We start from the raw sequence: 14,888 nt of genomic DNA on the forward strand, positions 1-14,888 counted from the left end.
TTATTAACGGTTCACGAACTTATGATTTAAAATGCGAATCAGGTTTAAGAGAATAAAATTTTACATAACAGCATTTGTAAAATGCCCACAGCTACCGCTCCGCAACCAGACACCTTTTAAATCACGCGAGTTGTCCCTGTATGCGGAAAGAGAGAAAGAGAAAGAAAAAGAGAAATAGTGTGTGGGTGTGGGTGTGAGTGTGAGTGTGAGTGTGTGTGAGAGTGAGTGTGAGTGTGTGAGAGCGAGTGTGTGAGAGCGAGTGTGTGAGAGCGAGTGTGTGAGAGCGAGTGTGTGTGAGAGCGAGTGTGTGTGAGAGCGAGTGTGTGTGAGAGCGAGTGTGTGTGAGAGCGAGTGTGTGAGAGCGAGTGTGTGAGAGCGAGTGTGTGAGAGCGAGTGTGTGAGAGCGAGTGTGTGTGAGAGCGAGTGTGTGTGAGAGCGAGTGTGTGAGAGCGAGTGTGTGAGAGCGAGTGTGTGAGAGCGAGTGTGTGTGAGAGCGAGTGTGTGTGAGAGCGAGTGTGTGTGAGAGCGAGTGTGTGTGAGAGCGAGTGTGTGTGAGAGCGAGTGTGTGTGAGAGCGAGTGTGTGTGAGAGCGAGTGTGTGTGTGTGTGTGTGTGTGCGAGTGTGAGACAGTGTGTGTGAGCTATAGTGTGAGAGTGTGAGAGTATGCGAGAGTGTGCGAGGGTGCAAGAGTGCGAGAGTGCGAGAGTGCGAGAGTGCGAGAGTGCGAGAGTGCGAGAGTGCGAGAGTGCGAGAGTGCGAGAGTGCGAGAGTGCGAGAGTGCGAGAGTGCGAGAGTGCGAGAGTGCGAGAGTGCGAGAGTGCGAGAGTGCGAGAGTGCGAGAGTGCGAGAGTGCGAGAGTGCGAGAGTGCGAGAGTGCGAGAGTGCGAGAGTGCGAGAGTGCGAGAGTGCGAGAGTGCGAGAGTGCGAGAGTGCGAGAGTGCGAGAGTGCGAGAGTGCGAGAGTGCGAGAGTGTGTGGGGGGGGGGGGGGAGAGAGAGTGCGCTCGCTCGAGCGGTCTCGGGCGTCCACTGCAATTGAGGGCACAGTCACTGTCCGGGGGCTGCATCCTGCAGCGCCACGCATCTCGGCCCTGTTTACCTCCGCAGTCCCGTCCTCCTTGCATCGCCACACTGCGGAAGGCAATGGGTTAGCCATTAATGGATCACCCCGCCTCAGGAAACCTTTAAACGCAATGGATACTAGTTATCAGTGTTGCGTCTGACGTCAATAAGCTCAATGAGCAAAATAATTTTTAAAACGTCAAACAAAAGTACTATAGAAATAACCCTACATAATATTACGTACACTAAATCTCGTTCACAAAAAAAAACAATTTTCGTTGGGTGAAGAAAGATAGTAAAAATAACTATTCGCAGCTTGGGTGGTACTATTTAAACAAATAACTAGTTATGTCTGACAATATATTTATTCGGGTATACGGTTCATTTCGCATGACATTTAACGCTATTTCTCACCAATTACGGCGTTAACTTAAAGGATGTTTCTGAACACCAGATACAAACGCAGTGTGGTGAATCCCGTGCAAAATGAGACACAGTAAACCTAAATGACATTTGGCCTTAAGTGAATTTATAATCCAAGTATGCGCTCTTAAAAATCAATCATTGAAACGGGTTTGTTTTAAAATACGCTAACTTCTCGGTATGAAGCATCAAATTTGGTGACATTGCTTTCTTGAATTGGGACTCGCAAAGGATATAATCTGGGCGTTTAGTTAAGAACAGGGCTTTTTTTCTACGAGGTAACACGCATCCTCTGCGGGAGCAGCCTGAGAAAACCACCGGCTCACGGCAACGTCCGCCACGTTCCCCACTGGCGAAGAATCTGGGCCTGACACCGCCAGTACTTCGGGGAGACTGCCGCCGTGGGCCCTGTTTCAGCTGCAATCTGCGCTCAAGCAATGCATATATATAATAATAATATTTGTTTTCGTGTCATTAGGCACAAGCAGAACGCTGGCTTTCAGGGTTGAACCGCGTATAAGTGGTAGACTGCACCGACATTGCAGCAGGCATCATCAACAAACACTTTGCTGTTAACTGTAGTCGATTTCTCAATCCTGAAGATGCCTGCTGAAATGCAGAGCGAAACGTCGGTACAATCTGCCACTTCGACGCGGATCAACGCCGAGAGCCAAGATGGTTTATGTTCATTATTGGATAACATTAAGTGGCGACAGGCTATACCATAGGGTGGAACGCAGAGGCGGATCTGGGCTTCCCTTCGCCCGGGGCAGAAATTGTGATTATCGCCTCCCCCACCCAACAACAACAATAAACGTACGTGGCATAATTTGTTTTGCATCCGTTTACATTAAATGTAAATTTATAAGTTAAATTTTATCAAACCCTGTATACTTACCAGTGTTTTAAGTGTATGTTTTATTCCTCGTACAGTATTAATATAGATAATATAAAGCTTTCAAAAGGTCGATGACAACACAAAAGATAAAAAAAAACATAGTTTTACGTTACATTGTTAAATTACGATAATTAAAAAATTACTGGACAAACACGGCATCTGCGAAAGCATGAAGCGCAAACTCACTAGAAACAATAAAGATCTCCATTGAAAACATTATTGCTGATGAGTTAAAAATCCAACTATTAGTAGATACTGTATGATTATTTTTATTCCCTTTTTCTTTCGCATTTTGTTTTAGTCTACAAACAATTATCTGCCTATCCTGCGCCCCTCTAATCTAGCGCCCAAGGCAAGCTACCCCCACCAGCCTCCATAGATCCATTACCGAGTGGCAGCAGAGGTTTCATGAAGCGCGAACTGGCGTGTAGCAGGTTCGAGTTGGGAGACCCTGAACAAGCTTAGTCCTGCCGGCCACCAGATGTCAAAACAAACACCGCCCCGGGCCTAACGACTTGTGTCCACGCGAAGACCACGCCACTGCCTCAAGCACAAACATGTTGCGGTTACGCCGATTCTTGCTCCAACGAGTATTTTGCAAAGGAAAACAAACTTTGGAAGCACGATTGGAAACATGGCCGATTTTTTTTTAAGACGTCAAGACAAACACTTTTCTTAATTTTATTGCTTAAATAACTGGGCAATAGATTTTTTTTTTTTACTTAAGATTGCTTTGTCTCGACAACGAGATCATTAGCGGAGAGAAGACACAATACAATCTAAGGAATGGAGGGAGGAAACATCCCAGCAATGGTCTGAAGATCTTTCGAGAAACCATCGATGACCGAAATTAAAATGGTTGGACCGACAGTTGACAGAAAAATAATTTTGTAATGAAAAAAATTAGGGTTGACAATAAAAATTTTGTGGCGGACCAAAAACTTCAATTTGTTTCCCCGGAAAACACCCCCCCCCCCCCCCCCCCCAAAAAAAAAAAAAAGCTCCAGAACCTTGTGTCTTAGCACCGCGACACTGCATTCCAGACAGGCATAGAGCTATGGTAGACGCACACTATATACCCAGCAGACCATTCCCAAAGGTGCTGTAGCGTGCCTACGTTCAAGTTCAGCGGTCACAGATTCGGTCGCACTATGGGCACGAGGGTAATCAATCGGCGGCACCACTTGGCTCTGTGATTGGACTTTCTGGTTAGCGAGCATACAAGGTCCAAGGTTCAATTGGAAGCCGGGTAAAGAATTTTCCACCTGAGGAAAATATCATTCCTGGTTTTAGAACTGGGTGTTGTGTTGTTCCTTTATCTCTATACTGCGGAAGGCACTAGCAGACCACCGCAGAATCATCTCGCCTAGTCCGCTCCATGGCTGGAAATAAAACCAGCCTACGTGCCTATCAATCCCTAGTCAGTCGGTATCTAGTGGTTTAGGGTCTATAACATACTTTTACACTCGTTTAAGTTACGCTGGACTCACAATTATCCGTCAATCACGTGACCTCAAACCAATCAGAAGGCCCGAAAAATTCCGTCCGTACGTCAAAAGCTTCCCAAAGTTCAACTTTCGACGGACGGATAAAATTATAAACTCCAAAATGTTAGCACGGTATTGCCGGTAACTGTTACTATTTTAAAAGGTTTCGAAGTTTGGTTATAGGTTTAGATGCTTCCATTAAATATTTTTAAACTTACGTTTGAACAAATTTTTGAGTTTAATTTTTGTTACACAAACTGACAGACGTAGAAACGTAATAAATTACGTATGGCATAACTGAAAACATATTAATAAATATCACAGCGCAAAAAAAAATTGAAATTTAATGATTTATAGTGCTTAACTTTCATGATCGTCATTCTAATCCACCTATAAACGAGAAAATTTCACGCCAAATTAAGCCTTCTGGACTGTTGGCAGTATTTGACAAACGTACGAATCATTGTGAATCACTCAGCTTGTTGATGGATGGACGAAGGATAATGGAGAGTCCACCTTTAGTTCGAAAGTCATCGTCCCCTCTATGGATGTTAATACCCAATATTTTTTTTAACTGTCAAAATAACGGTTGGTAAACAAAATAGGAAGTATTGATTGGTTATGGTTCAACTCAAAGTGTGCAGACACGGGAGCCAGGTCCCGCCGCGCACCTCCAACACTTCGCCGACAAGCTGCGGTTATTTCGAGCACAATCTGACGGGCGGCCAACACCCACTAAATGTTTAACGGCCACCTTCCCTCGAGCCCGAAGTTCACGGGCTCGCGTCACGGTCCTGGCGCTATCTTTCCGACATAGCCCGCCATAGTTTGGCCATTATTTGCTATGGTTCCCGATCTGAAACATGTCACCTGACTGTTGGCGCGAGAAAGCAACCTCCGAGAGGAAAATCACAGATTATCTCATATCAGAGTCTGCAGCTGAAGTATTGGGTTGCTTGGCTTGAGAGTCAAAGCTAACCTGAAGATGGCGACAGCGATGTCGACCGGAAACATCGGTAAACTTTTCGCCTTCGTCGCGGCTATAACCCACAAGCCAAGCAACCTCAGACAGGAGCGCAAGCAGAATTTCATTTCGGGGGGATAGAACAACTTTTCCCGCTGCTTCTTTGAAAATTATTTCCTTTTGATGGTGGAAATGATAAGACTTCAGACAATGGCTGCGAATGCCTGCGATCCTTATTAAGTTGACGTAAGAGTTACGCTATGCCATGGGTGGTAACTTGGACAAGGCTGCATCTGTACTGCAGGCTGATGCCAAAGAAGGCCACTCTGGTGTGTGTGCCTCCAGGCGCGAGGCAATAGTCGAGCTAACTTGATGTAAGCTTTTGGACATACGCCATTGCTATGCATAGCAATGGCGTATGTCCAAAAGCTTACATCAAGTCATGCACTCCCATTGCACAAATCTTTGAAAGATAATAGTCGAGCTAGCGACACTTCTCCATAGGACTCAATGGCAGTGCCATGTTACGGCAATAGCCAATCACAGGTAACACAGCCGGAAGGGGGCCGTAGGATGGAACGATTTAAAATAACTTTGTAATGTCGTCCAATTTCGAAAGTAACGTCTCTTATAAGCTCAAATAAAATAGCACGAAAACTTCTTAGTGTGCGAATCGATAATACTAACAATGTTGCGGATTCTAATAATCGCCTAACATTGGTTTTTGCAAAAACAATGTATACTTGATACCATGCATTGAAATTTTGAAGGGGAGAAAGTAAATCGGCGCGCATCTTTGACTTATATCTAGACAATTTAAATAAAATTGACTTAATTTCTTTCAGAAGAGATTCTTTAAACTTGACTATACAACAGGCATATTATTATTTTTTATAAAATTACACAACAAAAAGACCGATGCAATCATGATTCTTGAAGAAATTTTCCAGAAAAATATTTCCAACGCACCTATGTTGATGATGATTTTGTCAACACGGGAACATGTGATATTTACTATAGGTACTTGTATGATCTGGGTTTAAGCGCTAATAATAAATTCGTACAGCCAAATAAAGTGAACTAAAAAAGAAACAATTAACCAACAAAATGGACATATTATAAGAAGAAATGCCTAGTACATTCATTGTTAACCAGGTTTAAGGGTTTCTGTTTAAATTTTTCGAAAATAAAAAAAAATATTTTTTTTATTTTATTTTAGGCAACTTTTTTATGGTTTTGTAAATTTTGTGCATGTGCCAATCTCAAGTAAATTTAATGCAGAAACATATGACATAAGTGCACCAAAAAAAACCTAGTTTTCAGCAGGGGCTAAAGACATTAAGAATCAACCTCTCGCCTGTGCAATGGTACGTGCATGTGAGAGATTACACTCAAGCATGCCCCTTTTAATATATTATTTTTATTAAAGTTTACCAAGAGGCTACCCAACACGCATGAAAGCGCGGAGGCAGAGGGTACAGTTGAGAGAACACAGTCCACATAAATGTCGTCAGTCGGAGTCAAAATTTCGTGCTCAGCTTCTCTTTCCCTTTCGCAACCCAAAAAATCTCTTTCTGACGCGGCTGTGAAGGAGACGCAATAGCATTTATAGAAAGTTGCATATTACGTTCGAAATTTTCATGCACGTAATTAAAGATGAAATGGACTGTTACATAATTTCCACTGTAAAAACACTGAATTACCTTAAATTACATTCATGAGAATTCACTCGTAATAAAACATTCAGAAATGTTTGATTAAAAAGCACTAGATGATTAGAAAAAAAACTGTTCATATCGTTGAAAAAGTCCTTATACGCAGGACGCGAAAAAAACTGCGGGTCATTAAGGGTGAAAGCTAGGAACCCAAACACACCGTATTGATTTAAACAGTTTTTATGCCATATCAATTTTTTTATGGTTGATAATTTTAACATTTGTTTTCTTCTGGACAAAGAGCACACTTTGAAATATTTTCAAAGACCATAACAGAGTATCTATTGATAGTATCATTAAACTTACAGGCATTCCCAAAGAGGAACTCTAAATTCCATAAGACTTCCCAGGGGAAACTATGAGTAGCAACCAGTCACCATTAAGTTCAAGCATTTCACCAAATTATGTAATAAGCTTTAACGAAGCCAATTTTTTTTAAAAATTAAACTATATAAAATTGTAATGGCCAAAAACAAGAGGGCATATTTCGATTCGTAAGTGCCCCCCTTAAGTCGAAAGCGAAGGCTTGTCGCTGGCGAGCTCTGGAACCACTCCAGTGGCAAGTCACAATCTGCCCGTCGCCTTGGCCACGAGCCCCGCAAGTCTCGTGTGTGACGGGGACGCACCACAACGCCGAAATGCCAAATTGACCACAACGCCGACAGCTAGAAAACTGCTGTGTACCACAACGCCGAATTACCACAACGCCGAAATACACTAACACCGAAAAATGCCATTGCAGGACTGCCACAAAGGTTAGGTTAGACTAGGTTAGGTTAGACTAGGTTAGGTTAGACTACATAAGGTTAGGTTAGGTTAGGTTAGGTTTGGCTAGGCTAGGTTAAATTAGGTTATATTATGCTAGGTTAGGTTAGGTAAGGTTAGGTTTGATTGTGGTATTTCGGCGTTAAGGTACATTTAAGAAACACACACAAATTCATTCAGTTGTTATTTCGGCGTTGTGGTACACAGCAGTTTTCTAGCTGTCGGCGTTGTGGTCAATTTTGACATTCGGCGTTGTGGTAACGACCCGTGTGTGACGCTTTACAATTAACTACACTGTTTGAAAAATGCTTCAAGATTTACTAACGTTAAGATTATCATTTAGCAAATTATTCACTAATTTATAGTTAATACTTTTAAGTGCAACTTCTCTATAGCCAGTAGTATAAGACGAGACGATGACTCATCGCAGGCAACGACAGCTGCAACGCTCAGGAGTGGTGCACTCGATGGTGGAAAAATATGGTTTGGGAGGGGGGAGTGAATTACGAATAAAGACTAAAGAAGAGAGACGGACATCTATAAGACTCTTTGCAAAGTTTTTCGTCGTCATGTTTCTTACAATAATGAAGAACATCCTGTGTGTAACACTGCTGAATACTTTATTATATAGTTTATGTTCAAGTGAATTAATGATATAATTATTTTATCTTCAAGAGAATAAACGAAGTGTAGTATTTCACGTCTAAAGCTTGTGGTGGCCACGCACCCATTTTTTTTGTGTTATAAGTGTTATTTTAAGCGCAAAGATGGCAAAAAAAAAGTATTTTCACAGAAAGTTATAAGTTTGCAACTCCCCGCGCGGTTCAGTGACTGTTTCACTTCACAACATCCGACACAGTTCCAGTGTGACAGAAAAGTTTAATCTTCCAAAACAATTCTCTAGTAACTAGTTAGTCAATACACCATAAACCAACACAGGACAGCTTCATGACAAAACTACTATTGCTGCCACACCAGTCCAATAGATGGCAGGAAATACCTGCGGTATTAACATTTTATTTGTTTAAAATTAACGATACGATATAATATTGAATTAAAACTTTTTTTTTACATACGCCATTGCTGGTTTTTACTTTATGTCACAGAGAAACCTCAAGAACGGATAAAGATATAACAAAAACACACAGAACACAAGTCAAAATCAGCCGATGTAAAAAGTTAAATGTATCGACTTTAAACATCGGCTTTTTATGGCTTTGTGTTCTGTGAGTATGTGTAACCATCTCTTTGTCCGTTCTTGAAGTTTCTCTACAACATAACAATGTAAAGGCGTGTGTCCAAAAAATTCCGGTTTAAATCAATCTTCGCATTGCAAGAATCATTAAAAGACCGTACCAGCATTATTATAGCAAATAAAAACTATTTTCATAGAAGAAACCTGTTTTAACCACTATACAAATGTACTGTAAAAATAAACATATAGTGCTGCAAAATTACTAATTAAAATGAAAAATACTATATTTGTCGCCAGATAATAAAAAAATAACTATAATGTATTAATAAATTATTGTAGTGTCACGCCATGCCACTGGCTTATTTTTCGTACGCTTGCCTGTGTTGATAGCACAGAGCTGCGTGCTATTGGTTCCTAGTGTAATCGCCAAAGTGAGTATTCTGATTCAACGACACGCAGCCATGGGCTGTGGGGCTGTGACAGTGAAACCTTGTAGTGAGAATGAGCTTGGCTTGTGGATTTCAGCCGCGTCTGGTTACGGCCTGCAAGTCAACAGAAAATTGTTAGTGTGTTTATTTCTTTGAAAGATTCTTGCAATGGGGAATTTTGATGAAATACATTTATTTAGATATACGCCATTGCAGTTTTGCATTGTTCTGTCATGGAAAAACTTCAAGAATGCTAAATTAAAGTGAAAACCAAAACCCACAGAGAACAAGTCTAAATCAGCTGATGACAAAATATAGGTATCAGACAGCACAGAATATTCCACGGGAGAAATTTAGTTTTAGTCACGAAAAAATAGCAAGGACGAACACAAAGGGCTAGCAACGAAAACAGTAAATGCGAACATACAACAACCTTGAAAAACACAGCGAACAGTCGAACCCAACGATGATAATTGACAACTGAGAATATCACATCCCAGAGAGCCCGTGACCCTCGATTACAGAGATCTCCGCACCAACAGACCACCGAGCTCATTAATTTGATCCATGCTAGAGTACTGGGATCGAACCCACGGCCACTAAGGACCCAAAACTGTTTCACTAACAATTATAGCTTATTTTTACTTGGGCTTAACTTCTCGCCGACAACGAGACTAGAGACGGGAGAGGCAAACACCACGCTAGAGGAGGAACTGTAACGGACCATTCCCGAACCTGCCTGGAGTGACTTCGGACAGCCATGGATCATCGAAATGAGGATAGTCGGAGCGGGATTCGATCGCGGGCCTCTAGACTGCGAGTAAGTGTGAATAACCACTGCGCCACCTCGGCTCCATGGCACAGAGACGTGAGGAGTGGCTCGGAGCTGCTATTGTCTTCCAGGCGTAAATTCGCGCAGTTCTGCGCCAAACTTGTTGGCGGCTGGAAATACAGGCTCCACGAGGGAAGGTACCGACTCGCGCAACTTACGAGGCCCGTCTAGTCCAGTGGCGGATCCAAGGAGGGGGGGGGGGGGCACCAGGGGCCAGTCCCCCCCCCCCCCCCCGCCCCCGAAAAACCAGTTGTTTGCTACATTAATATTGTCGACAAAAATGATTGTTTTCGAAACCAATAAAATATTTTAATATAATTAATGAATTTCTTGTAGAATCATAAAATCTGGTGGTTGGATGTTATGTGTAGTGTGAGTAGATTAAATACAAATTTAGTAATTTTAAGACATTTTTTCTCTGGCTATTCTGAAATCCTAGAGTGCCCCTCCGAGGTGAACCTCTGGATCCGCCACTGATCTAGTCGGGGTGTACGTGTGTTAGTGAGGCGGGATGATAAGCGCGAAGCTCGCTGGTGCTTCTAGCGCGGTGTCTCCTCTGAGCTGACGCGCAGTCTTCTCGTCGTCCGTAGGACAACTGTGAAATTTGAGCGTGACCGTAACATTATATGGCATAGAAATGATGGTAAAGGTGTAATACAAGCCCCTTAAGTGCTTTCAAGAATCTTCACCTGTTGTTTAACACATAAAAATTTACACTGAAAAAAATGCCTTTCAGACGTTTTAACTCTTCTAAAAATACAGTTTAAAAACTTAATCCGGAATCAAAAGTACTTTGTGCCCTCGGCGAATTCTTAAATGCTTTACGTAAACAGACCCCACCCGCATATCTTGAGTAGTTTTAAAATCGCGTTGTTTTTTCCGGAAGCTCTGCGTACCGTATGAGTTCCCGGGCAGACGGCGCCCTTACAGCCCATGCATAAACTCAATTATGCTCACTCAGTTGACAGTCTGACATGGAGATAGATGCTGCTAGCGTACAATGGCTGCACAACTTTTAAGTTATTCACAGTATGGGGAGAAAATACCCCTACATGTTATACAGATGAAGAGAAAAACAAATGCTAAGTTGCAACATCAATAAAAGCAAATGCAAGAGCCGCGAAGTACACGGGTGTTAGTGAAAGATTTACCCAAATAATATACAAAAATCGACAAGAACCGAACTACGCTCAGATCTATGCGAGCTATCAAATTACGTACATCCGTAACCAACCTCGTATGTCAGTGCGGGTATTTTTTAATAATGCCAATAAAACTAAAATGAAGAAGCTTGGCTTCTGTGTTGCAGCCGCGTCCTCGGCGAATAATTCACCGACGTTTCGGTCGACATTGCAGTCGCCATCATCAGGGAGCAGTGACGGCAAGTGACGTGCGATGACGCAGGCCGCAACCGCCCAGAGATCCGCCTTCCTTCCCCGGCGGTGTCAAGTCCGGGCAAGTTGCGCGGGTGAGTCGGCCGCTGACCCGCTTAGGCCCGGTGCACACGTGCGGACATTGTCCGCGCGGCGCCGCTGCCGCAGAAACACATTCACACAGTACGGACAAATACCGCACAGTCCGAACGATGCCGACTAACGAGATGGATGTGTACAAACGTAAACGGGAATTCGTTGTGTACCTAGTATACAAATGTTTATTGGATACAACTAGGAAACATTGGGTGCATCCTTTCACCGACTCAAGACTCCTGAGGGGCAGATTTGCAACAAGTTTTTTTTCCTTGTCATCCTTTTCGTCAAACGATTCGCAAAATTTACAGCACATGTTGATCCAAGCACTTCTTTTTTTATTACGGTCATGGTATTCTTCAACGGCTACGTTCCATATCTCTGGATAACTTTTAACTTCTGCGATGAAGAGTTCAACAACTAATATGTCTTCAAATTCACGTGATGCTGCCATTTCACTTTGCGGCAATCGACCGCACGTGTGCACTGCTCGATTGACACCAATGTACTAAGGAACGTAGTTGGACGTGCGGCGCCGCAGCGTTCCTGTGGGATCTACGGACAAAAATGTAAGCACAGTGGACGTGCACTGGACGTGCGGAGCCGCTGCGGCGCCGCAGCTGAGTGTGCATTACTTCTTATCAGTCAAGCCTTCCGAGAAGGCATCTCCGGCGCCGCAGCGGCACCGCGCGGACAATGTCCGCACGTGTGCACCGGGCCTTACCCTGCCCATTCATTCCGTCAATAATGCTCCCATGTTTACCTCATCGCTAGAGACCTGTAAAATTCGCGGTTTCGATGGCATTCAGGATAGACTGCACATACCCCTGTACACTCGGGCAAATAACTCAAGTTCATTGGCTGCCGACTTGTAAGTCGTCTCAGCTGGTTTGTCTGTGATTCGATCCATCTTTGGTTGAGGGTTTATAACTGGTTGAGATTCGTTTAGATTAACAGTAAGCCAATAGCAAAATTATCTAAGAGGTATATGTGTTTGAATTCTAGCTTATCACCGAATGAATCCGCGAATTTTGCAGGTCTCTACTCATCGCCCCTCATTTCCACTACTGACCTCATGCATTAAGTCATTCATAGCTCCGATAGACTTGACCTTGTCACATCACAACACATATAGCTTTGTTAAACATGTTTGTACCGGCTTTCTAAAACTGCCCTAAAAAACCAGATTATTTAATGCATAAATTAAATCAAAATATATGTCATATAAAGGAAAATAATGTTCTTAAATAGTTTTTGTCTAACAATGGTTTTCATTTTAGTCAAAACTATACTATGAACATCGTCGTTTTCAGCGGTCGAAAAGCTATAAATGACTATAGTAATAGTAATACAATTTCACAAACACTCGTTTCTATGTCATTAACTAATGTGATCACGTCTGGCCTGTTAGCTCGGTGTTTCAAGCACCTGACTCATGGGCGTTGAAAGGATTTTTTTTTTTTGGGGGGGGGGGGGGGACTTTAATTGATATAGTTGTTGAGGAATATCCATCCCCTGAAAAAAAAGCGGGGGGCCCGGGGGTCCTCCCCCGGGAAAATTTGGAGTTTGAAGGTACAAAAAAGTGGTTTTTAGGTATTTTTCTTTCCTAAATATTCTAATTATAGTTGGTTGCAATATTTAATTTAATTAATTTTTTATAAAAAATATTATCAGAGAACAAATTTGTAAAAAAACCAGTTAACATATCTTCTGGTGCTATATCCACACAAAATCATTAATTAAAACATCAGGAGAAACCTGAATGCTACACTTAAATGCCGCAGCAGTATTAAGAATATTTCGCACATGTACACACACATAAGTAATAAAGGGATTATAATCACTATTATTATTGGAGGGGACGAAATTGAAGACTTTTATTATTGAGGGGGACGTGTGTCCCCCCCCCCCCCCCCGGCGCGACGCCCATGCCTGACTGATGTGTCATTGGTCCAGAATTTGATTGTCGACAGTCTGGAGTCGGTCACTTGTGAAAAATTTCCTTCCCGGATTCCGGACTGGGTATTCTGATGCGTGTGCGCGGAAAACACGATCTCCCTGCAATGAAAGACCCGTGTGAGGTGATAACTCGGACACGAGTGTCGAGGTGTCATCTTCATTAGCGATCATGCTTGCAAATGCTATCGGATGATGCGTGAATCACCGCAGTCAGTGTGCAGATAGAAGGCCTGGCCCGAGCCGGGCGGATCACGATAACCAACCAGCAACCAGAGACGACAACGCCGTTTCTCCGTGGTTCTTCCGGTGACCAACGCAATCCCACAGCGAGATCAACAACGTACAGCGCGCGATAACACACTTCAGGCACTACAGTTTAGAGGTGTAAAAGTAACGAAAAAAAGCGTACCCGTATGTATTCATTACTATAACAATTAGTACTCGTTACTGTCGTATCGTTACGTTACTCGTTACTTCTGATACCGCTAATAACATGCTATGTTATGTTGCAGCAACGAATCGAGTCGTATTGCGTACGCGTACAGTATCAGTATGACGTCGCGTAAATAATAATAAATAGAATAAAAATAATTAACAATATTTGATAATTAACAGTTTTTGTTAACCAAGAAACAATTAAATCTCATTCGAGCGGCTTTATTATATTATCTCTTTTAAGATAAAATATAAAAACGTGAAAATACGCGATAATAATAAAAACATACATATTTCTAATTTGTAAAAAATACTTTCTTGCGTTGTTTCTGTTCCAATCTCAAACTTTGGCTACACACACAATACCTTTAATAAACAGTAAAAAACTTGGACGACGAATTTACAATTATACTTTACCTAATAAACAAACATCGTTCTTTGTAACGTACGTTTTCTTTTATTTCACCGAATAAGCGCGCGCATGCGTAAAACATACGAAAAATGCGAGTAACGAAATGCATTCGTGTGTACCGTTTCGTTACTCGTTACTAGATGGCGCACCCGTTACTCAGTACCGTATACATGCGGTTTGCTACAGCTCTACTACAGATCTGGTCATTTTCAGGAACGAACGAGACGGGCCAAGGTGGCCGACTTCTCACAAAGGTGTCCGGGTTGAATTCCCGGTCACGCCCGAATCTTTCACGTCGCCGTGAGCCAAAATGTTTCATCGCAGCAGCCTCCCCCGACAACTCCAATCAACCCTCGGCACAAGTCCATTCCGTCACTGCTCAGCCTCTTCCGTTTCTCCCCTTATCTGCTCTAATGGCCTCCATATGGACGATAGAACATCACTGAGAAAAATGTTTGTTTGTCTCTACAAAATATTTGTTTATATATGGAGAAATAAATATATTTTGTTAATTCAAACAAATATTTTGCAGTGGGAAAGATTCTGCTGACCCAACAAAATGATTTTGTCACATCAAATGTATATTTGGTTAGGTGTAACAAATTATTTTTGTTACTTACCGAGTTTGGTTAAACTATCAACATATTTTGTTCCACCAAGTAAATATTTGTTTCGCCATAAACAAATATTTGTTTGATTCAAACAAGCCTTTTTCTCTGTGCACACTATGAGACTATAGGAAAAAAAATTACACGTTTATAGACGGACCCGCCAAGATGGTGTCGACAGCCCACCAAGGGGGGGGGGGGGGGGTGCGGAAATTGTCCACCATGACCTTTCCAGCCC

At 42.4% G+C, this 14,888-nt stretch overlaps 2 protein-coding genes across 4 annotated transcripts in view; both read right to left on the reverse strand.

The window, feature by feature from the left end:
* Positions 1-14,888, reverse strand: part of LOC134529149 (putative fatty acyl-CoA reductase CG5065) — a 226,927-nt gene that overhangs the window by 62,933 nt on the left and 149,106 nt on the right. The window lies entirely within an intron of this gene.
* LOC134528852 (platelet binding protein GspB-like) overlaps positions 14,333-14,888 on the reverse strand; it is a 113,618-nt gene continuing 113,062 nt past the window's right edge. Inside the window, 1 exon segment of the mRNA XM_063362519.1 lies at positions 14,333-14,394. Within this exon segment, the coding sequence (XP_063218589.1) occupies positions 14,333-14,394 (62 nt within the window).

Source organism: Bacillus rossius, chromosome 2, assembly GCF_032445375.1.
Source record: "Bacillus rossius redtenbacheri isolate Brsri chromosome 2, Brsri_v3, whole genome shotgun sequence".
In the NCBI taxonomy this organism is placed as follows: domain Eukaryota; kingdom Metazoa; phylum Arthropoda; class Insecta; order Phasmatodea; family Bacillidae; genus Bacillus; species Bacillus rossius.